Source organism: Gymnoscopelus braueri (genome assembly GCF_963280865.1).
Source record: "Gymnoscopelus braueri genome assembly, chromosome: 11".
Taxonomy (NCBI): domain Eukaryota; kingdom Metazoa; phylum Chordata; class Actinopteri; order Myctophiformes; family Myctophidae; genus Gymnoscopelus; species Gymnoscopelus braueri.
This window is the reverse complement of record NC_137613.1, coordinates 12,881,442-12,905,926: the sequence shown is the minus strand read 5'-3', so window position 1 is coordinate 12,905,926 and position 24,485 is coordinate 12,881,442. Positions and strand designations below refer to the sequence as shown.

At 39.2% G+C, this 24,485-nt stretch overlaps 1 protein-coding gene across 1 annotated transcript; it reads left to right on the top strand.

Annotated features, from left to right (window-relative positions):
* Positions 1-18,374: 18,374 nt before the first annotated feature.
* LOC308095455 (myelin-oligodendrocyte glycoprotein-like) lies at positions 18,375-22,714 on the top strand (the record flags this gene model as incomplete). Its single annotated transcript, XM_080442513.1, has 3 exons — positions 18,375-18,462; positions 19,553-19,579; positions 22,380-22,714. The coding sequence occupies exons 2-3, from the start codon at positions 19,558-19,560 to the stop codon at positions 22,712-22,714; spliced, it is 357 nt and encodes a 118-aa protein (XP_080298639.1). The 5' UTR covers positions 18,375-18,462; positions 19,553-19,557.
* Between the last annotated feature and the right edge of the window lie 1,771 nt (positions 22,715-24,485).

The following is a 24,485-nucleotide window of genomic DNA, read 5'->3' as shown; positions in this document are numbered from 1 at the left end:
AACTGAAGCAAAGAGACGATAAACTGAAGAAGAAAGATGAAGAGCTGAGGATGATGAAGAAGGAGAGGGATGATGTCACCACTGAATAAAATTGTATTGGTGAGATAGTACTGATTACTTTTATATTTTATACATTTATATGATGTTCTTTATCCAGTGATTCAGAAACAGCAGAATAAACAAAACAAAACAAAAAAATAAACTTGTAAATAACTTATATTAACTCTTTGACTGCCAGAGTATTTTCATAAAGTACTCCCCCAGTGCCAGCAATTTTCGTGTTTTTTTATTTTTATATTTTGAATTTTTCTCATGAAAATAATTTAAGGACACATAATGTAAAGACCCAGCACAAATCCGCCACTAGAGCGCAGCACATGACAGCTTTGATCATGTCGTTGGGTCTCTCTCACCCTTCTTCATAGATTAGACAAGGAAAAACATGAAAACGGATGTGACGTCCCCCCCATTGTTTTGATCGGCGAAAATTACGTTGTGATATACGACGGCGATGACTGATCGTCACCCAGACCATAGATTATAGAAGAGAAACTGTCCGTTTGTCCGTCATACCGTGTGAAAGACCGTTTATTTACCTATTTTGGACGAAAATGACTGGGGAAAAGAATCAAAAACCGGAAACGGAATCCAGGTCATGAAACCGGATGCAGATGTCCGTGAAGTAAGTGGAACTCGAGAATAACATTGAATATTAAGCAGCATAGCGCAATCAGAGATTAAACAATGAACGCGCGTCCAGCGCGTCGAGCGCGTCGACGGCCAACTGGACAAAGTAGCACTTGACGCGTTATCGTGTCGTCCGCAGTCAAAGAGTTAATTATTTATTAAATCAATTGGACAATTATGATCACGTTCTTTACTCTTTATCTGTTTTCTTGTGTGAATTTAATGATCTCTTGTTTAATGTTCAAATTCAAGTCTGTAGGTAGGAGTTTTGTGTGACATGTTTATTTATTAATTTTTTCTAGAGGAAGGAGGTCATCATTGACTTCAGCAGAAACAGAGGTGAAAATGCTCCTGTGAATCAACGGAGAAACGGTGGAGAGAGGCCAGTTTTAAACTGTAGGAGTCCATCTGTCAGAAAGACCTTCTGACTCCTTGTTAGAACTATTCATGCTCACTCATCCACAGTATAAATAATTTGGTTTAAACATTAAATAATCTGATCAAATCTAGAAATATGGAAAACATTTGGAGAATACAACTTTCAGACAAAAAGCAGTATTCATTTTACTCACATGTGCACCAGTCATGACTTTATGGACATATGGACATTATGATTGTATTAGTATTGGATCTCTTCTACTATGATATATGGACTTTATGGGATCATCATGATTACCTTGAATGTCATATTTTGATCATGTTTTTATTATTATCTTAATATGGTGGGTTACAGTCTATGTTCTTGTCATGGGTTGAAGACATTTTCATTATTTTGGGGACTTTGTGGTTAATCTCTGGTAGCCATTTTGGATTTTTTTGATTTTGATTTTTTTGCCTTGCATTTTTGTTTTATTTTCCCCGCCTCCTTGTTACCCACCACACCTGAGTGTTGTGTAAGAGCCTTTGATTGATTGATTGATTGATTGATTGAATACTGTATTATCAACATTGTGAACAGTACAGATATCACAGTCAAAAGTTATGCTAAAAGGAAAACACAAAAAGCCCCTGGGGCTTGTTTCCATTGTGGTCCATTGTACCCAATTAATCAGCAAGACATACAATATCATACATAGTGTGAGAGGTTGAGGAGGCTGGTGGTTGAAGGGTGCTTGGACAGCTATTAACCTACTCAGCTTCCATTAGGCCCTCTCCTTAGAAGCTGAGTGGAGCTGCCCTCTCTCTGTGTGTGTGTGTGTGTGTGTGTGTGTGTGTGTGTGTGTGTGTGTGTGTGTGTGTGTGTGTGTGTGTGTGTGTGTGTGTGTGTGTGTGTGTGTGTGTGTGTGTGTGTGTGTGTGTGTGTGTGTGTGTGTGTGTGTGTGTGTGTGGGGCAACCGCAGAGAGAAGAGCTGTCTGGATAGACAGAGAGCCAGACTAATGACTTTCTACAGACCGGTAAAGCCGAACAGCGGCCCGGCTGAGTTTAGTTAGACAGTAGCTCCATGGGGCGGGTATTATTTGTATTATGTGTGTTTGAAGTGTATTGTTTAAATGCTGTTTCCTGAATAAAAGCTCCTGGCCATTGTCCAGCAGGGAACTACACAATTCCGGCCTGACTTTGTCTGTGACCCATATTACTCCTTCCACCAAACCTTTCCTGTTGCCACTGGTTTACATACATAGATACTGTGGAGGCTCACTAGGGGACCGACTGCCAGGTATGCACCTCACCATGGAGAGACAGAGGGAGAGAGACAGACAGAGGCCCAGCAGACAGCGCGTCATCAAGGGGCGGTACCTACCAATCTTCATCATGAATCAGCCCCAACTCAGTGCACCTGCGATGACATGACACATATGCACATATACATACATACATACATACATACATACATATACATATACATATACACACATACATACATACATACATACACATATATACATATATATTGACACCGTGGCCATCTTGGATTACATCATCACATGGCAACGCTGCCTCAATAACAATGTTGTGTTGCTGTGTGCCGGGCTGCAAATCTGATAAACGGCGGGAATCTGGCAAATCATTGTCGTTCCATCGTTTTCCAGCGATGGACAAACTTAGGAGACAATGGATTGTGAAAATCCGGAGCGATATTGGACCAAATTTCAAGGTAAAACAAGGTTTTGCTTAGCGTTAGCCCCTGTTAGCGTTAGCCCCTATCTGACTTATCTAACGTTAGCATTACATCCTAGCTTCACATAGTAATGTACACGAGCTGAAATATCAACGCACATCTTGGACTTAATATTTAAGAAGTAAAACCCACCATTTAAGCAAGATTTAAATGTAATGTAATTTAATGTAATATAGAAGACTTTAAGACTCACATCCCTTGCAACGTTAACGTTACTGTAACTGGTCTTGCTGTCACCCGACCTCAAATGTTCAGGTTTAAATTACGCTAATTAAGTAACGTGCTTATATCCTCAATGGAACACATATTTATTCTGTGTAATGTTCATACAGATTACATCACACACAAAGATTTGTTCAAAGCACTTCAGCCCTGAGTGTTGTGTGGCTGGGAAGACATCCTGGTTCCACACAGTGTCCTCCAGTAAGACATCCTGGTTCCACACAGTGTCCTCCAGTAAGACATCCTGGTTCCACACAGTGTCCTCCAGTAAGACATCCTGGTTCCACACAGTGTCCTGCAGTAAGACATCCTGGTTCCACACAGTGTCCTCCAGTAAGACTTCCCTGGTTCCACACAGTGTCCTCCAGTAAGACATCCTGGTTCCACACAGTGTCCTCCAGTAAGACATCCTGGTTCCACACAGTGTCCTGCAGTAAGACATCCTGGTTCCACACAGTGTCCTCCAGTAAGACATCCTGGTTCCACACAGTGTCCTCCAGGAAGACATCCTGGTTCCACACAGTGTCCTCCAGTAAGACATCCTGGTTCCACACTGTCCTCCAGTAAGACATCCTGGTTCCACACAGTGTCCTGCAGTAAGACATCCTGGTTCCACACAGTGTCCTCCAGTAAGACATCCTGGTTCCACACAGTGTCCTCCAGTAAGACATCCTGGTTCCACACAGTGTCCTCCAGTAAGACTTCCCTGGTTCCACACAGTGTCCTGCAGTAAGACATCCTGGTTCCACACAGTGTCCTCCAGTAAGACATCCTGGTTCCACACAGTGTCCTCCAGTAAGACATCCTGGTTCCACACAGTGTCCTGCAGTAAGACATCCTGGTTCCACACAGTGTCCTCCAGTAAGACATCCTGGTTCCACACAGTGTCCCCCAGTAAGACATCCCTGGTTCCAGACAGTGTCCTCCAGTAAGACATCCTGGTTCCAGACAGTGTCCCCCAGTAAGACATCCCTGGTTCCAGACAGTGTCCCCCAGTGTAATGCAATGCCTTTGTAACTATGACTGGTAGCCTATTCTATTTTCCTTTCTGTAATAGAGGAGCTGTGTAGTATTGTCATGTATTGTGTGATCAGTGTATTTATGTTTTGTGTATGTGTCTGTCTATGTGTCTGTCTGTCTATGTGTCTGTTTGTCCGCCCGCCCGCCCGCCCGTCCGTCCGTCCGTTCGTCTATCTATCAGTAAGGAACCTGATGGTGGAGAGACTTAGCCTGGGACCAGACGAATCTGCCAGTGTAAAAAAAAAATGCACTCGGCGATTTGGGTCTGGCACCGCTCCATAGAGAATCATTTGCCTTCCAGAAGACGGGGTAACCAATCAGGGCCCAGTATTCAAATATGGGAGACTGTAATTGGTAGTTGGTTTGTAGGTCTAACCAATTGCGTCGAGAGTCATTGTTTTGATCCCGCCCCCTTGGAAAAAAAACGTCCTCATAGAAGCACCAGACTCATATCCACGCAGTGATATAGTATGGCTACGTGAGGCTAGGAGAGACTCAGGATGAGAGACAGGAGGCTGACAAGGTGTACTAAGAGTGTAGCAAGTGAATATTAACGTGTTGGGACACATTAGTAATAGGCATGTTTGTGTCATCTGTTTACATACATACCGGTACATACGTACGTACGTACGTACGTACATACATACATACATACATACATACATACATACATACATACATACATACATACATACTCCTTGCTACATACTCCTTGCTACATGTATATATACATATACTGTATACATACATACATACATACATACATACATACATACATACATACATACATAAATATCTCAGTGTGTGTATGTATGTAAACAGATGTGCCATGAGCCATGCTTTTTCTAAATGAAATGTAAGACTCCAGGCATAGGGCCCGCCAAGCTTAATGCTTTAGACCGGGAGCCAGGCCCAGCCCTCAGGATGTTCTCTGCTAACTTTTTTTCACTATTATTTCCAGTGAGCATATACCTTGGGCCATCACAAGTTCATACTGAACACCCCCAACTTGGGGCCGTTTGGTCTCAGGGGCCCCAAACCCCTTTTTTGGGGCGAAATTGTCGGAACGGAACAGTCAGCCTGTATGTCAGTTTGGAAGAGCAAAATTAAATATGAAATTGTATTATCTTTTACATGATCCACCTACAGAAAGGTCATGGTAACAGACATTGATCACCATTGTTAGCTTATAAAACCAGTATGTTCAAAAATGATCTATCGTGGTATGAGTAGATAAAATATATCTACTTGGTAACTTGAGTATGTGTAACATATGTGCAACATTATTTTTATCTAAGTATTATTTAATATATGATTACATACTATATACAACTCATGGGTAAGCTTTTTAATATAGTGGTGTTGATCCCTGTACAGTTAATTCCATAGAGGGTAGCTCTCATTAAAAAATCTCACCAGCTCTCCTTGCTAAATGTCAAATTAAAGAAGCACAAAACAGTGTAAATGTTTCTGCTTTCTGCTAATTCATGTTATGATGATTAAACTTTAGGTTTTATATGACTAGTGTTACTAAATATGCTCGTATATTCATTGTTGATAGCTTTTTATAGACTACATACATTACCCAGATACTCACTCCTGAAGACCTGTTCATACTGTACATAATATACATTTTCATTTTTACAGTAGAGGTTGAGGACAGGTTGCTGGTATAGTGTTGGTATCAGGACAGTAGAGGTTGAGGGCAGGTTGCTGGTATAGTGTTGGTATCAGGACAGTAGAGGTTGAGGGCAGGTTGCTGGTATAGTTTTGGTATCAGGACAGTAGAGGTTGAGGACAGGTTGCTGGTATAGTGTTGGTATCAGGACAGTAGAGGTTGAGGGCAGCAGGTAGTTGGAGAACAGCAGCTGGTAGGCCTGCTGCACAGAGTCCAGTCTGTGAGTCAGCTCTGTCAGTCTGGACTGTTGCATGCTAGACTGAGACTGGAACATCAAGGTGACACGTGTGACATACACACATGTATAGTCACATTTTTGCTTATTATGTATGTGTTCTTTGTATTTTTAAGAGCCGTATTAGAACGAGCAGGGAACTTATATTTTAGGAACAGACCTATCCCACTTTTCGCCACAAGGTGGCAAATCCGCCTGTGAGACAGGTAGTTTTAGGTGGTCAGGTGACATCTTTCTTCAGATGAACAAGGTAGAGAGAAAGAACACCAAAACTGACTCAGGTCTCCCGTTGTTCCCTGTTTGTTCAGGTAAATGAAGTATTAGAACATTTAACATGTTCAATATGAGCACCTTGCAATGTAAAACAAAGCCTTGTCTTGGTTTTATACCAGAAATGTGGTGATTTTGTATTAGTTTGTTGTGTGTAGTGAAATCTGGGCCTAGGCAGTCAGATTCATGGCAGCCATTACTGCTGCTCACAAACCTGTCCTGTAGTGTGTTTCACTTACAGTGTTGTTGTTGCTCCCTTTAGTGGTCTTCAGTGGTCCTTGAGGGGGTTCCAGGGGGTCCCCAGCAGAAGGTGTTAATACATTTTCACCCCTTTATCCATATTGGATACTTTGGCTATTCAAAAATAGCAGATCTACAAGCTCGCAGCGCTTGTATATCTGCTATTCTTTTTTAAGTGTTTGAAGAACAGCCGTCGTCAGTACAGCCGTCATCCCAACAGCCGTTGCCATGGATACAGGACAACAAAGGGCCAGCATCCGGTGTGATGTGTGCCGTTGAAAACAAAGCAGACAGACAGACAGACAGACACAAAGGAGGTCAAAAACAAACACCAAACTAGAAAATGTGCTCCTCGGAGCACAAGTCTCCGCCAGCAGACCCGTGCTATTTTAATCAAATTAAATCACTTACCCTATCTTTAACCATAGTTTTCTGGGAATGTTCTAATTCTTACTTAAAATAGAACATGTTACTATATCATAGCAATTATATTATCATAGCAATAACTAATGAGATACAGTAGGGTAAAAGATATATCTTTTAGTTAAACAAAAAGTTCTTTGTTAAAAGGTGAATGTTAAAGTAATGGAACATAAAGTTAAAGTAATGGAACATAAGTAAGGAACATAAAGAAATATTTATTGTCAAAAATATGTTCTAAAAATCATATTTTATCTTGCACTAAGAATGCGGCAGCAGCTTCATCAACTGCTAGTTCTTGTGATCTGTAGCGTCTCTTGTAGCGTGCTTGTTGATGTTGTCTTTCATCTATTGAATACTGTGACCAGTGCCTTCTTTTCCTTTCGATGTTCTTTACAGACTCTTGTACTTTTTCTTCCAGAGATTGTAGCAATCTTTGCTGTGTCATGTTGTCAGCATTTGTGGCTCGTCTTCGTTTTTTGTCATTTAGGGATTCTTTGTCTCTGTTTAGTGTTCTTTGTCTCTGTTTCTTAGCTTTGGCCTTCTGCGCCTTTGCTTCTTCATCAGGTTTCAGACGATGATTTGCTGCTTCTTCAGTTTGCGTAATGGGAGTTAGTTGCATTGTGTGATCTCAGCTGTGATCTCTGTTTGTACTGGAAAGTACTGTTCCTGTCTAAGCTATTTATATAATTATATTACATATTGTGATGTCACGTGAAACTTGACCAATGTTAGGTGTTCTCAGAGGGACACACACACGCACGGACGGGTGATTTGTACTGGAAGGTACTGTTCCAATCAAGACTGATTGATCCTGTCTTACCTCACTTCAAAAACATAAATGCTTTTTTGAAGTGACACACCTATTTATAGGATTTTATTTCGTCATACGTCTCGCTAGCCAATCAAAAGCATTGGTGACAACATATTGTCACGTGTCACGTGAAGCTTGACCAATGTTAGCTTGGCTAGTGGGGGGGGGACACACAGCGGGACAGAACGAAAACATACTCTCCACCTCTGGCGGAGACAATAACAACAGAGACTGTTCAGATATCTTACTCTACAACCTACTGATTATGAATTTGACTGAAAGTGTAAAAATGGATGATCCTACGTTAAATGAACACTGGAGAGATGTTGCTGTGTGCTGCTATGGTTCTGAACCTTGTTCTACTTACTACTGCTTGCAATGTTGTCAACTTATGAAATGAAGATGACTCTGTGTTTGGACATGTTGTCAGCTAAAAGCCTAAAGGTAAAATAAGACACTGTAGAAGCCTCAACTGTCAGTATGATGGATGGAATACTGTAGGTCAATGTTCACACTGCATTGTGGGTAAACTGCTGCTCTGCTCTGCTCTGCCTCTAGGCTGAGAGTGAATGTTTGTGCTGTCTAATGTTCAGTGTACTGACATAAGAGATTTAAGACTGCTTCTCAACATCCGGTCCGGATGGACCCATTTGGCGCCACTGGTACACTTTCAGAGTTCAATTAACATTGTGGGTTTTACAGTGTGGATAAAACCTTTATCAAAAGAGGGTCCACAGCCTATTGTATATCAAACTGGGGGTCCTTGTAATTAAAAAAGGCTGAGAACCAGTGCACTGCTACTGTAAGTAGCCCTGCAGCAAGATGACATAGACCTACAGTATGGTTGGTGGAAATCTGGAAGTACAGTACTCACTATAGAGTCTATTATAGGAGACATGAAGTACAGTACTCACTATAGAGTCTATTATAGGAGACATGAAGTACAGTACTCACTATAGAGTCTATTATAGGAGACATGAAGTACAGTACTCACTATAGAGGGTCTATTATAGGAGACATGAAGTACAGTACTCACTATAGAGGGTCTGTAGGAGTGTGACCAGAGTCAACAGAAAGCAGAGCAAGGAGAAGTAATAATCCAGCTGCCTGTGACACCAGCCTGAGACAGACAGGAAGAGTACAAACTATCATCATAAAGCAATGCAATAAACAGTGTTGTCCTCATCTCAACCCAACACTACAGGAGTTTATGTCATTACAGAGGAGTTGAACTATTCAGTGAAATCATATGATATGCATAGGACATGCAATACTCTTGGCCCTCCATGGTAAACGTTTAGAAACGACTGCAAACTAAACAATCAAAAACCTGTTAAACTTATAAATGATCTCATATGTATTCCATTCCTGTCACCCCACAGAGATGCCTTTCATTCTAGCCACTGAATGCTAGAACTAACTTCATGATAGAGTATAAAAGACTTGCTTTTCAATTATGGTGACATTTAAATCGTTTATAAAATGCTGAATTTGTGTAATATCAGATCTAAATAGAAAATAGAGACCAGACTTGTTGGATGCTGGCTGTTGTTTTGGCTCCATAGTGGCATCCATCAGGTTCTAGAAAAGTTTACATTTCATTAGAAACAAAACATTTAACTCATAAATGTCACCAAATGATACTAGCAATACTGTTAGGAAATGCAGTCTCTACTCACATAGTTAGCTGTTCTACAGTATATGGTCTCTGTAGGACAGAGGAGATAATTAAACATAAAGTATGTTCAGTATGAAGCAATTATTCCATTTAAAGCTCTTCCATCAAGGCAGAAACGTGCTGTTTCTGTCAAGGCAAGTGAAACACCTGTTACACTTCAGGTTTGATGCTGTGAAGTCTGCTAGTAAAGGTACAGTAGGACAATATCTATTTCATCTGAATATTATGAGTGATACTGTACTGTAGTTCTGCTGTAGCTTCATGCAAAGCAGCTCTATGTCTGATAAGCAAGTGCAGAGTAGTTTTACACCAGATGAAGGCCTCCACTACATGATGTGATTCTGTTGTTCATCACATCTCATGCTATACACAGTTTTAATTTCTTAAATTTTTATACTAAATGCTCTCCACGCAACGGTGTTGATTTTGACAGCAAATTTAGTTTTATTCTTTTGAATAAAATTCCATTTAGTTTTAATCATATTTTAGTCATCTGAAATGTTTTAGTTTTTGTCTAGTTTTAGTCGACTAAATATCATAAGATTATAGTCGACTAAATCTACAGTTGATTTAGTCGACTAAAATGTATTTCGCCGGTGCCTTGATGGCGTCGTAATGGCTGATTTTGCACTTGTTTGCATGCTGAAAATAGCCGATCTACAAGCTCTCAACGTGTCGCAGCGCGACACGTTGTGAGCTTGTAGATCTGCTATTTTCAGAGCGCAACACCAGAGCGCAACCAAACATAAAATGACTCGTCTCTTAGTTCTACTGCATCTCTTCTCCACTAGTCCCTCACTAACATTTTAGTCTAGTTTTTATTTGTTGACAAAATTGTCAATAGGCCTATATTCAGTCTTAGTTTTAGTCATCATAGCTTAGTTTTTATTTAGTTTTTATTTAGTTTTCGTCAGTGATACAAGTTAGTCGATGAACATATTTAGTCGACGAAATCAACACTGCCATGCAATGGTGGACACATGCACAGGGGTCAGCCAACGTTCATCTTCTGTCTTGTAGCTTATGAGGATTAATGTAACTCTATGTTTTCCGCTCAGTAAAATACTTGCCGCTAATAAATCACAGGTACGTACAGTGTTACTGCTATCAGTTATTGTTTATTAGCTTGGTGTTTGTCTTGCTGCTGTTTCTGCATATCAGACGGATGACTGGGTGTTAGGCTTAGTCCTGTCTTCACCACTGTTCTGCTCCAGTTGTGACTTAAGGACAGTGGCAGCGGGTTAGTAATAGTTATTATAAAGAACCCATACAGTAGATGGTTATTTAGTTCTCCAGGAGGTATTGTCTATGTATGATATTAAGCTTAATTAATGATTGATAGCAGAGTTGTGATCAAGGCACTGTTATGCAAGCCATGATCTAAGAAAAGACCACACTAACCACACCCTGTCCACACACACATTCATAAACTGTACATGAAAAAAACATTGTTTGTGTGAGGAAGGCAGAGGGATACAATGAGGGGTACAATACCACTTATTAAAGCTGTTATTATTATTATTATTATTCACCATATGAAGTGTTTCCATAACCATTAGCTTCATTTACAGCCAAGCATACTGTATGCTATGAGGACATCTACTGGGCAAAGTGTGTTATTATATCCAGAACAATTAGCCAATGCTGCTGTAGAATGAGTCTCTGCTAAATCTCTGCTACTCTATAAATATGATCCATTGCAGCATTAAAATAACTGCTTCCTTTTTTATTAAGGTCTGCTTTATTTAACTACGGGACACAGCAAAGTAACAACATATGTTTATAATAATGGACAGGTCATCATGTCAGTTCCTGTAGTCCAGACTGCATTGCCACCAAGCAATGAATGAAAAACATGTTTTAATTAGGATCGGTGTGCAGGTTCTACAAATGTACTTTCAAATGATGTTCTGCTTACTGAACACTTAAACTTAAATATACAAGAAATTACTGACATATTTAATTATTTTATACTTTCAAAATGTTTTTATATTTGAAAATGCATTTATGACGATTATGTAATAATTGTGACAAGCCTCGTCGCCACTACTGATTTCTAACCCTTTACTGTCATTTTTAATAAGATTAAAGAGAAATAGGTCAAACTAACAGGTTCAGAGGCATCTGCCATAAAACCCTATTATTCTCTGATAATTTCATAAAAGCAAAGGTTAAATTCTCAATCTGAAATAGCTGTTTGTAGAACAAGCTCACGGGTTGTGAGCTTGCAGATCTGCTATTGTCGATGAAGTGTGACACATTTTTAACGTTTGGCATTGTAAGCATATTTTGATACCAATACCACAATGTAGGCATTTAGCAGACCATAACTTTATACTTTTACTCAAGTAAGATTTTGATTGCAGGTGTCATGCTGACAGACTGCTTATTCATTTGTATTATAGCTTTTTGATTCCTTTTCATTTTGTGTGTTTGCTTTTCTTTCACCCCATGAATTCAAGTCTCCATGGGGTGACTAGTCCATAGAAAAAAAATCATTTTGGGGGAGAACTAAATCTTTAATGTCTGACTGTACCACATGCTGTTTACATTTCTGACTAATAAAGCAATCAATCAATCAAACAAGGCTTTATTTTAGTGCCTGTAACTGTATAAACTGGTAGCAGTGACGTGGCGGTGACGGTGCTGTCCTCTGTTTGGGAAACAGTGTATTAACTGGCTGAGCCACCAGGGATCCCCAGTAATACATATATATATATTTTTTAAGATGATTTTTTGGGCTTCTATGCCTTTATTGATAGGATAGTAGTCTGACAGGAAATGAGTAGAGAGACAGGGAGTGACATGCAGTAAAAGGCCGTTGGGATTGGGACTCGAACCTGCGACGTGCTGTCAGGCTACTTTGGAGCCTATAGGTGCCTGGACCGCTACGCCAGCGGTCCAGGCCATAATACAGATAATTTGAGTGAAAATATTTGTGTTGTGTTTTGCTATCAGGTGTGTATGTGCTCGCAGCCAGCAGTGGACCAGACCTGATAGACCCGGCCCTGCTGAGACCTGGTAGACTGGACAAGTCCCTCTACTGCCCTCCCCAGGACCTGGTCTGTACTGTTTAATATCATACACCCACTCATAATGATCACTGTTTTAGCACACTAATATTTCAACCATTTAACATGCTTATTATATCGTTGTTGTCGGGCAGAAACCTCTTATCATCCATTATTTTAACACCCTACTTGATCTTTACTACAGCGTCACACAAAACGCGTTGTGAGCTTGTAGATCTGCTACTTTTGATGCTTTTGAATGTGAATCCTGAAAAGTAACAGTTTTGGACATAATGATGAAGTTTCCACCCGACAGAAACATAGAAACCATGTAAGGTCACACAGTGATTCACTAAGACAAAACAGTTGGTATAGTAGAACACTTTTAAAAAGTAGGTGGAAGACAACTTAAAACATAATGAACCCTTTATACTTAGTCGACCGCTGTCCCCCAGGACTTCCCCTGTACACCACATCTCTTTGCCCAAGCTATAGCCCATCTATAAGTTCACAACGAGACGCATCGTGACGCCTAACAAGCTTTGTGAGCCCATAGATCTTATATAGATTGTAGATCATGAGTTTTATAGATTGTTGTGAGCTTATAGATCAGCAACTGTTCGCCTCCCAGAATAAGCTCTATGCACAGCAGCCATTTGTACACTCTCAGAGTTATGGGGGTCCTTTAAAATTAAAAGGTTTGAGAACCACTGTGCTACACTAAATGGAACAGAGCCTTCATTAGTATCATTGGTAAAACCTGTGAAGGAAGTAAGGAACACGCCCCCCTCATCTAGACTGAGTGGCAAAACATTGAGCAGCATGGAGCGTTGGAGTTTGGAAGCGCTCGTTGGAAATCGCTCAACGGTCCTGCGTACCACCTGTTTCTAAATGTCACATGATGCAGGAGGCAGCGGGACGTTGCGTTATTGTAAAACGAGCGCTTCCAAACTCTGACACTTAGAAAAATAATCACCTGCACGGAATTCATTGACAGAAAGTAGCTCATAACATGTCTCTACGGTGGATTTTTATGAAACTAAAACTTTGCAGATAGAAAGAGGATAATTCAAGCTTTCCGTACAGCTGCCGTGTTGGTGAGTTTAATGTCGTTTAATACAATCAGATAGGACTTTTCTGTTTGGATGTATGGGGCTGTAAAGACCAGAAAGTGTTTTTGCCACTCAGTAGGTGTTCCCGCATAACTTCCGGGTACGATGATGTCACGCGCATAGCCTCTATAGGGACGCTATAGGGTTCAAGTCAGTGGTTAATGTAAATGAACTGTCTTCGGTGTGGATCTATAACCACCTTAAAACCTTCTCTCTCTCTCTGTGTGTCTCTTCCTCTGGCGGCGGGTTCAGGAGGATGGTGTGGAGATCCTCAGGGCTCTGAGCGCGGGCCTGCCCCTGGCCGATGACGTGGACCTGGGGCAGCTGGCCGCCGCCACGGAGCGTTTCACCGGAGCCGACCTGAGAGCCCTGCTGTACAACGGACAGCTGGAGGCGGCACACGGCAGCCTGGCGGCCAGCACCACACATGTCAGTACTACTGGGGGTTGGGTTCTGCTTCCTTAACCATTCCCTCTTAACCCATTAAGACCGGGACATTTTTTTATATTTTAACCACTTTAGAGGGATATCTGCAAAGTAACTAGTAACTAAAGTTTTCAAATAATTGTAATGGAGTAAAAGTGCAATATTTGCCTCTGAGATGTAGTGGAGTAGAAGTGAAAGTATTGAAAATTGGAAATACTCCACTAAAGTAAAAGTACCTAAAAAAAAGTACAGACTTGAGTAGTTACTTTACACCACTTTATTTGTGAACACATGGATTTTAAAGTTCTCAGTTACCACTAGGGCTGTCACCATTACAACATTTAAGTTGATGATTAATTGTCATACAAATAATTGCGATTTTAACGGTTTTATTGTGTTTTTAAACATTGAAACATACGAATAAAAAATAAATTTCTGTTTGCTTTTTAGGCTTCATAATCACACATTGCTCAGGGCAGATATGACTTAAACATTCAAGACATTACTGACATATTTAATTATTTCATACTTTTCAAAATGTTTTTCTCTGTGAAAATGCATGAACATTTTTCAACATGGAAACGATTATGACGATTATGCAAAAAATAATAGCGATTAGACGATTATGTAATAATTGTGACAGGCCTATAGTCTCTACTACTGATTTCAGTCATTTTTTATAAGATTAAAGAGAATTAGAATGAGTCAAAAATAACAATACAATACATGTTCAGAATCATCTGCCATAAAACCCTATTATTCTCTGATAATTTCATAAAAGTAAAGGTTAAATTCTCAATCTGAAATGTCTTGCAGACTGCTTAGCTGTTTGTAGAACAAGCTCACGCGTTGTGAGCTTGTAGATCTGCTATTGTCGATGAAGTTTGACACATTTTTAACGTTTGTCACTGTAAGCATATTTAGATACCAATACCACAATTTAGGCATTTAGCAGACCATAACTTTATACTTTTACTAAAGTAAGATTTTGAATGCAGGCATATTACTTTTAACAGCGTGTTAATTGAGGTACTGATACTTTTACTTAACCCATTAAAACCATCTGTGTAACCACTTTAACCATTATTTTATACTTTGGCTATTAAAAAATAGCAGATATACAAGCTCATAGCGCGGCACTCAGTGCCGCACTATGAGCTTGTATATCTGCTATTTTTGAAAAATCGTAAAAATGTGTGCTAATCTTTGAATATATATATTGTTTAAATCGAACATTTTTAACTCAAATCTTTGCTTCTCGGGGGTCCCTGGAACAACGTATTTTGAGATGGGGGTCCGCGGCCAAATTCATATCATTTTGGGTGGTCCTTGACATGAAAAAGTTTGAGAACCACTGATTATAGCAATATAAGTTTTTTCGAAAAAATATTAGGATTTAGAAGCCATTTGTAGATTCCTCAGAAGCAAACATTTGAGTTACAAATGTTCGCTTATATATATTCAAATATTTGCACACATTTTCACGATAAAAAAAATAAATAGCAGATCTACAAGCTCATAGTGTGGCACTTGGTGCCGCGCTATGAGCTTGTATATCTGCTATTTTCTTCCACCACTGCAACTATTACTGACTATCATCTCCTTTAGAATGCATAGAGGCACCACACGTATACCAGAAAGCCACTAGATGGCACTGTAAGACAATTTCTTTTGTTATGAAACCCCAGAACTCTCAGTGCGTCTCTGGTCCAAACTCCATGAGCCAGGACCTCACAGGGTTGTCGGTACGACTCCCCCCGGCCTACATGCCTTCCATCCAGAGGGGCTTTGAGGAGCTGAACCAGGAGCAGATGGAGCGCCTCCTACAGGAGATCAGAACCATCAAGAGCAGCCACAGGAGAGACAATGTGAGTTACACCCATAGACTGTAAACAAATATGGACGAAGGGAACAGTGAGGTCACCCATTGGTTTCTACAGACACGTTGTCAAGACACTTTTTCGTCGAATTCAAAACCACCATCTTGGAATTTCCAGTCCCGAAAATATATATATTTTAAATGTAGCATCACCATCATTTTAACCCCTTTATCCATATTTTATACGTTGGCTATTCAAAATATTGCTGCTCATCTTCCTCCAAGGTAGATGATCTAGATATAGTCGACTATAATGTGTTTTGGCGGTGCCTTGATGGCATCGTAATGGCTGATTTTACACTTGGTTGCATGCTGAAAATAGCAGATCTACAATCGCGTTGCAGCGTTATGCGTTGTGAGTTTGTAGATCCGCTATTTTCAGTGCGCAACACCCGAGCGCAGCCAACATAAAATGACTTTGTTGACAAAATGGTCAATATATTTAGTCTTAGTTTTAGTTATCATAGCTTAGTTTTTATTTCGTTTTTATTTAGCTTTCTACAGTGAAAAAAAGGTAGTCATCAGGACAGTGTGTAGTGTTGTGTGTGTGTTCAGTGTCTTCAGGACAGTGTGTAACTGTGTTGTGTGTGTGTGTTCAGTGTCATCAGGACAGTGTGTAACTGTGTTGTGTGTGTGTGTGTTCAGTGTCATCAGGACAGTGTGTAACTGTGTTGTGTGTGTGTGTGTGTTCAGTGTCATCAGGACAGTTTGTAACTGTGGTGTGTGTGTTCAGGGTGAGAGAGGAGAGAGAGAGAGAGAGAGAAGATGAGAAGAGAGAGGAGAGAGAGAGAGAGAGAGAGAGAGAGAGAAGAGAGAGAGAGAGAGAGAGAGAGAGAGAGAGAGAGAGGAGAGAGAAGAGAGAGAGAGAGAGAGAGAGAGGAGAGAGAGAGAGAGAGAGAGAGAGAGAGGAGAGAGAGGAGAGAGAGAGAGAGAGAATTTTAGAGGGAGGGAGAGATGCGTGCGCTGCAGTTGACTGTCCTATTTACCAAGGGAGTCTACCAGACACAGTGGTGGAAAGTACTTTTACTTTTTGTACTTTAAGTATATTTTGATGCCAATACTTTTACTCAAGTAACATTTTGAACACAGGCCTTTTTACTTATATTTTCATATTGTGGTATTAATACTTTTACTTACAATATCTGAGTACTTCTTCCACCACTGACTAGACACCTGTGTGTGGACAGATCAACAGCATGTTTAACAATAATCCTTCTTGTGTTGTGGTGCAAGTGTGTTGGGTTTGTGTGTGTGTGTGTGTGTGTGTGAGTGAGAGTTGCGTTCAGATCTGTTTGCTAAACACGCCTCACTAACAACCGCTTGTCGAGACACATTTTGGGCGCATGCGCTGATACGTGCGTGCTAATTCAAGAAGGTTAAGACAGTGCCCCAACAGTTTCATTGTGGGCATGAGATCTATTTAGCCACTGCCTTTTCATCTCATTATAGACCCCTAATTCAAATAATGCAATAATGAGAATAAGTTAATAGTTTAATATGTATAATTATGAAAAAAGTGTAACACACATCAAACAATCAAAATATCATTATGATTAACATAGGATGATTGCACTTGACTTGATATTTTTAGCATGGTTTTTGGGCAATGGTTGAAATTTCAGTTCCTTAGTTCATTTATTTTTCTCAGTTCTCTGTCTGATGTAAATGTCTAGTCAAATGACGTGTGGTTTGTCTGTTAGTTCTTCTTTCTTCACCATCACGTGCAGTTCTTGTTAATGAGACAAATACTTACAGTAGAATAATGATGAGAGTGCTCTATCCACTTCCTTGTATCGTACACAAATACATATGGCTGAGATTTCAGTTCCTTTTTCTCAGTTCGAGAGCATAAATGGTTAATCCGGGATTGTTTTGAATGTATAACCGTAAATTAGGATTATAATAACATACTGTACAGGATTATAATCACATACTGTACAGTCCTACAGATTTAGATTTGAATAATGTAAAAATGGATTGTTATGATGATAATTTCATCAATATTAAAAGATTACTGTGAAAAAAACAATGATGGTATTGTTTTCTTGAAATCCTGATAAATTGGAAATTAAAGCATACTAGTAAGTTCCATTGATCCAAGCCAGAACACGGTTTGATTGATTGTTAAAATTAACATTAACACTAAAATAATCGTGCACTGAAAATGCACACGGCCCACCCATCTGACCACTTAACCACGGCGGCAGTAATGGCTTTTGAGATTTTCAAGTGGGCCCTGATCCAAAAGGTTGTGAACCACATGCCACCCTGTGTGAAGTGTTTCCATCAGTGATATTAACATTGTGCTTGCAGTTCTTTCCTTACTGTGGGCTCTTGTCTAGTCTTGTCTGTCTCACTGCCATGCAGGTCCCATCAGGAATGCTGCTCCTCAGTGGGTGGAACGTCTGGTGACGTGAGGTTAAGCGCTGCCTGGAGCCTGCCTGCCTGGCCTGACAGACAGGCCAGGCAGGCCAATCAGACGGCAGGCCACCGGGGATTGTCCCGCCCCTCCTGGCGGCCAGTGTCAGTGAGGAACGACATTAATACTTTCACTTGTGTTCACGCTGGTTAGTTATGTAGGAGTCTGTAATGTGTGAGGATTTGTATGAATTAGTTTTTCAGGTCTAAAGCGTATGCCAAGCAGTGAAAGGTAAGAGATTCTCTTAACATTTTTCAACCTTTAATAATGAAGAAATCTGTCTGCAGAACCACTGTAGCTTTCAGGGTTTGTGAGCAGGAAACAGCGGTCGGTATGAACTGTTGGTTACTTGTGACCAAATGGTGGAAAAAGTACTCAATTTTTTTACTGAAGTAAAAGTGTCAATACTGCAGTGTAGACATACTCTGTTACAAGTAAAAAGACTGGTTATCAAAATTTACTTGAGTAAAAGTACAACATGATTGGCATCAAAATATACTTAAAATACCAAAAGTAAAAGTACTCATAGTTCAAAATGTATAAAAATCTTTTGAAAATAGCAGATCTACAAGCTCACAATGCGTTGCATTGCGACACATTGTGAGCTTGTAGATCTGCTATTTTCAAATGGACAAAATATATATATAGGGCTGAAGTGGTTAATGTTTGTTTTGTTGCGAACGCGGAAGGAGGCGCGGCGAAGCCGCGCCTCCGACCAAGTGGAGCTTACTATTTAACTCTGCTTGGGTCAGAGTGCAGGAATTTAGACACAGCCTGCAAAACACACACACACACACACACACACACACACACACACACACACACACACACACACACACACACACACACACACACACACACACACACACACACACACACAATGTCAATGTTCTCTCCCCATCACGGTGAAATAACACAGATTACAAGTCCGTAAATACACAATATTTTCGAGCTGCGTTCGCGCGTCTTACTTGTGATAATAATCTAAATCTGCAAAGTAACTAGTAACTAAATCTGTCAATTAATTGTAGTGGAGTAAAAGTACAATATTTGCCTCTGAGATGTTGTGGAGTAGAAGTAAAACTACTGGAAATTGGATATACTCTAGTAAAGTAAAAATATCTTCAAAATGGTAGTTAAGTACAGCACTTGAGTAAATTTACTTACAGTAGTTACTTCACACCACTGCTTGTGACCAAATGCAAAGAAAAAGTAATCTCCATTCTCATGAAGAAGATTGCAGCTCACAAATCACAAACTATGTACAGATAAATGTGATGAATGTTAGGTGTGGTAATTTGGTTATTTCTCTTCTATACAGGAGACATGGCAGCGGCCAGAGGTAAAGGTAGGTCACAACACAGTTTGTTTCTTTCCTGATAGATGAACCATCATATACTGATATGAGGAGGAGGGAGATATGTGGTTCACACGTCAAGCAATAATACATAAACATTATCATTCACAGACAGACCAGCCAGACCTTTGCTTAAATTTCCATCACTAAATCTTTACTTTTTTAAATTCAGGGCAAGGGGTTCACGTGAGCACGCTGTTTTTGGTCAGTGGATTAACCCTTTAGGACCGGAAAATAATCGGTGTCATTTTTAGATTTCTTTCGCTATTCAAAAATAGCAGATATACAAGCTCACAGTGCGGCACCGAGTGCCGCGCTAACTTGTAGATTTTTTTGAAAAATCGTGGGTCATTCGATATTTATATTTTTAAAGTGAACATTTGTAACTCAAATCTTTGCTTCTGGGGATTCTACAAATGTCTTCTAAATCTTAACAGTTTTTTTTTTGGAAAAACAACATATGTTGCTACTGTATAATATCGGTGGTTCTCAAACTTTTTTCATGTGAAGGACCTCCCAAAATTATATGTATTTGGCCTCTGACCCCCATCTGAAAATATTTGGTTCCAGGGACCGCCCAGAAGCAAAGATAGGAGTTAAAAATGTATATATATATATATATATATATATATATATATATATATATATATATATATATATATATATATATATATATGTTCAAAGATTTGCACACATTTTCAAGATCTTTTAAAAAAAATAGCAGATCTACAAGCTCATAGCACGGCACTCTGTGCCGCGTTATGAGCTTGTAGATCTGTATTTTTTAATAGCCAAAGAAATCTTCAAATGACACAGATACGTTCCCTTCCTGGTCTTAATGGGTTAAGATGCTGCTTGGCAATTAGACAAATAAACACAATGACTGTATATTGTTGTATGAAAAATATGCTTTGTGTTAGTGGATTAAAGATGGTATTTGGCAGTTGTGTGTGTGTGCATGCACACTCAACATTTTCATCCTCTATATGTACTCTCAGCCAATAATTAATTGCTGTAATTGGAGGTCATGTCATATAGTATCAAATCCCTTTGAAAGTTTTGTCAGGAAATGTATAAAATATATCCACTTTTCCAAAACATTCCCTGTATGTGACAGGATGTCATTCATAGTAGCAGGTTAAAAACAGTTAAAAACAGTTAAAAACAGTTAAAAATAGTTAAAAACAAACAGCATACAAGGCCGTAATACCACAGAAGATGTTCATTGTTGTTTCTTATTTATCAGTCTTATAGCCTGGGGGAGGAAAGTGTTCTTCAGTCTGCTTGTGCCAGCTTTGAGGCTTGTGTCTGTATTTAGGCCAGGTGTCAGATAAAAAGGCAGAAATCAAAGAGAGGTCAAATATAATAAATAAGAAAACACTGAGTTAACCCATTAAGACCGGGAACGCATCTGTGTAACCACTTTATCCATATTTTATACTTTGGCTATTCAAAAATTAGCAAATATACAATATAGAAGCTTGTAGATCTGCTATTTTTGAGACATCGTGAAAATTGGTGCAAATCTTTGAATATATTTTTTTTTAGAGTGAACATTTTTAACTCAAATCTTTGCTTCCATGGGGGGTCCCTGGAAGAACATATTTTGAGATGGGGGTCCGCGGCCAAATACATGTCAATTTGGGGGCCCTTGACATGAAAAGGTTTGAGAACCACTGATTAGAGCAACATACGCTTTTTCAAAAAGAAATAAAGCATTTAGAAAACATTGTAGAATCATCGGAAGCAAAGATTTGAGTTACAAATGTTAACTTTAAAAAAATATGTATTCAAAGATTTGAACAAATGTGCATGATTTTTTTATAATTTTATAATGATTTTTTTTAATGTTTGCACAAAACGTTCACCTCCACACTACTCAGGAATCAAGTTTATCCTCCATAATAATCTTCTGATTCATTCATTTAATCTTCCTCAGTATGCCATCATTTATATCTGGTATTAACATGCATTCTGTATCTGTATATGTTAAAGCTCCCATAACAAGTGTATTATAAGGGCAACGTTTTGACCATGTAGGTCTTCATTAGGCAAATGGATTAAATGAACACCCTAACGTCCACTAATATATCCTCCCTGTTGAGTCACAAACCTCGTATCTCTATACTTAAACATTTTATGTTTTTTCATAAATCAATGCCCTACTTCATCATACTACAGTGTCACACAAAGGTAGCAAAACATTGCTGATCTACAAGCTCACAACGTGAACTTGTAGATCTGTTACGTGTTTATAAAGTATTAACAAGAGCTTGTGAGTGAATAATAACTACTTGGACATACAAGGTTTCTGTCAGACTATGAGAAGGTGCTGAGCTCCATTAGTAACTATAACATAACTTGGTTCAAGTCATAAAGACCAAGACAGAAGCTTATCAGATGTTCTAATCATTTCAGTCCTATTCAGTGTTTAATTAGATAAAGCAAAACTCTGCCTTGATCATAATTATGTTTATGTTCCTTGTAGCAAAGAGCTGCTTTGACTTTATAACCTGTTGAATCCTTTAGGAAATTAATTAATGAAGATATAGAAGGCAAACTGTGTGTGTGTGTGTGTGTGTGTGTGTGTGTGTGTGTGTGTGTGTGTGTGTGTGTGTGTGTGTGTGTGTGTGTGTGTGTGTGTGTGTGTGTGTGTGTGTGTGTGTGTGTGTGTGTGTGTTGGGGGGAGTCATTGTAAAGTGTTGGTTACATCACTGCAGGTCTTAATTATGATTATGTTTAAATGAACAGTAATTCTTTCTTCACTAACTGTGTATTTTTTTCACTCCAGGTGACTTTAAACTCGTCCCTAAAGGCTGTGCTGGGGGTTATGATGGTGATAATGTCACCCTCCCCTGTCAGCTCTCTCCTGAGACCAGTGCGTCTTCCATGACAATCAGGTGGTTTAAGGAGTCAGAGTGTATTTACCTTTATAAGAATGGTCAGGTGATAGAGGGGAGGGGCTTCGAGGGCAGATTGACCCTGAACGTCCAGGAGCTGCAGAAAGGCAATGTGTATCTGACACTGAGAGACTACAGCTGGAGTACAGATGATGGAGTTTACATCTGTCAGGTCAAACATGGAGAACAGGAGGAGGAGATTGCTGTGGGATTAAAAAGTAAGTGACCTACTGTCACTGTGCATTATTATTAACTGTGATATTGTAGCTGTCAGGTGGAAACCTTTATGTCCAAAGCTGTTACTTTTCAGGAAATGGAAAAAAAAGAACATGACTGTGTTCTAAAGGATCTAATGTAGTTATTATTTAGTCACAAGCTATTGTTAATACTATTCATCAAATATTAATAAAACCCTAAACTTTTACCTTTTTTTAAACTATCAAAAATAGCCGATCTGCAAGCTCACAACGCATCACGGTGCGACGCATTGTGAGCTTGTAGATTGGCTATTTTTGCAATTGTTGTCTGACATTGTAATATGATACAGTAAGGCATTCAGTTACGAAATAACAAACAAACATAAAAGTTAAAATACGGAGATACAAGGTTTCTGCCCGACAGCAACAATATGTATATATAATTATATAATGGCTATAAGTGTTTACTGTAATCTAAGTCTTCATTACTTTCCATATAGCTTCAAACCCAGGTCACCTGCACAAGTGCTGACATTTTTACCACAGAGCTAATAGAGCATGTCTTCTTACACAGGAGAGAAATTACATTTTGACCTTCATGCAGTACCACTTGTCTACCAGTAGGTCAGACCTTACCATTTCTCAACAGAAGAGCAGGGAGACCAAATACAACCACCACCATTGTGTTTATAACCACCAGTTATATTTTATTAACATACTCTACCATACAGATTGGTCAAAATAACATTTTATTCACTAATAAAGTTACATAGTGTAGCTTACAGGTCTACATGGCAGAACATAGATTCAGCTCAGAATGTAACCATGTATCCTACAATAATGTGATCATGTTAATCTCTCATGTATGTTTGTATGACACTGTGCTATAGGATCTTCCAGACCCAGTTAAATGGTAGTTAGGCTCACAAATGATCATCAAATAAAACATATTCTAATTATTGTAGCCACAAACTAAATAAACTGTTAAAGGGCAAGACCACTTTGGTAGAGGTTTGGGTTGTGTAGTTACCTTGCCATGATGTAACTCCAAAGGTGGGCAAGCAATAAAAAATAATTGCTCCATTGATTAGAAATTGATAATTCAAAATATGCTCCTCATTGACTTACATTGTACGGTAAAACAGCTCTCAAAGTCACTCTTTTAGCACATAAACGAACGCAAACAAAGTTGATTCAGACAATATAGAACATCACCAAACCCAGTACTGTTTTTTTTTTAAATAAAAATGTCAACTTCCTGTTGAATCTGCCATTTTTAATAAGTAGAAAACCTGGACTGGATCCGCGGATCCGGATCCAGATCTTCAAATAGTAAAATCAAAAGGAAGTTGACATTTTTATTAAAAAAACAAACTACTGGGTTTGGTGATGTTCTATATTGCCTGAATCAGCTATGTTTGGGTTCATTTATGTGCTAAAAGAGTGACTTTGAGAGCTGTTTTACCGTACAATGTAAGTCAATGAGGAGCATTTTTTTTATTATCAATTTCTAATCAATGGAGCAATTATTTTTGATTTCTTGCCCACCTTTGGAGTTACATCATGGCAAGGTAACTACACAACCCAAACCTCTACCAAAGTGGTCTTACCCTTTAAGGACAAATACATACACACAACCTCAGGAACAAGAACACATGCAGTTTCTGATGTGGTCTGACATGTGATTACATTCCAATCATCACAATCCATCCTATGTGTTTACATATTACACTAACATGTGCTCTCCCTTAACATATACAGATACAGAATGCATGTTAATACCAGATATAAATGATGGCA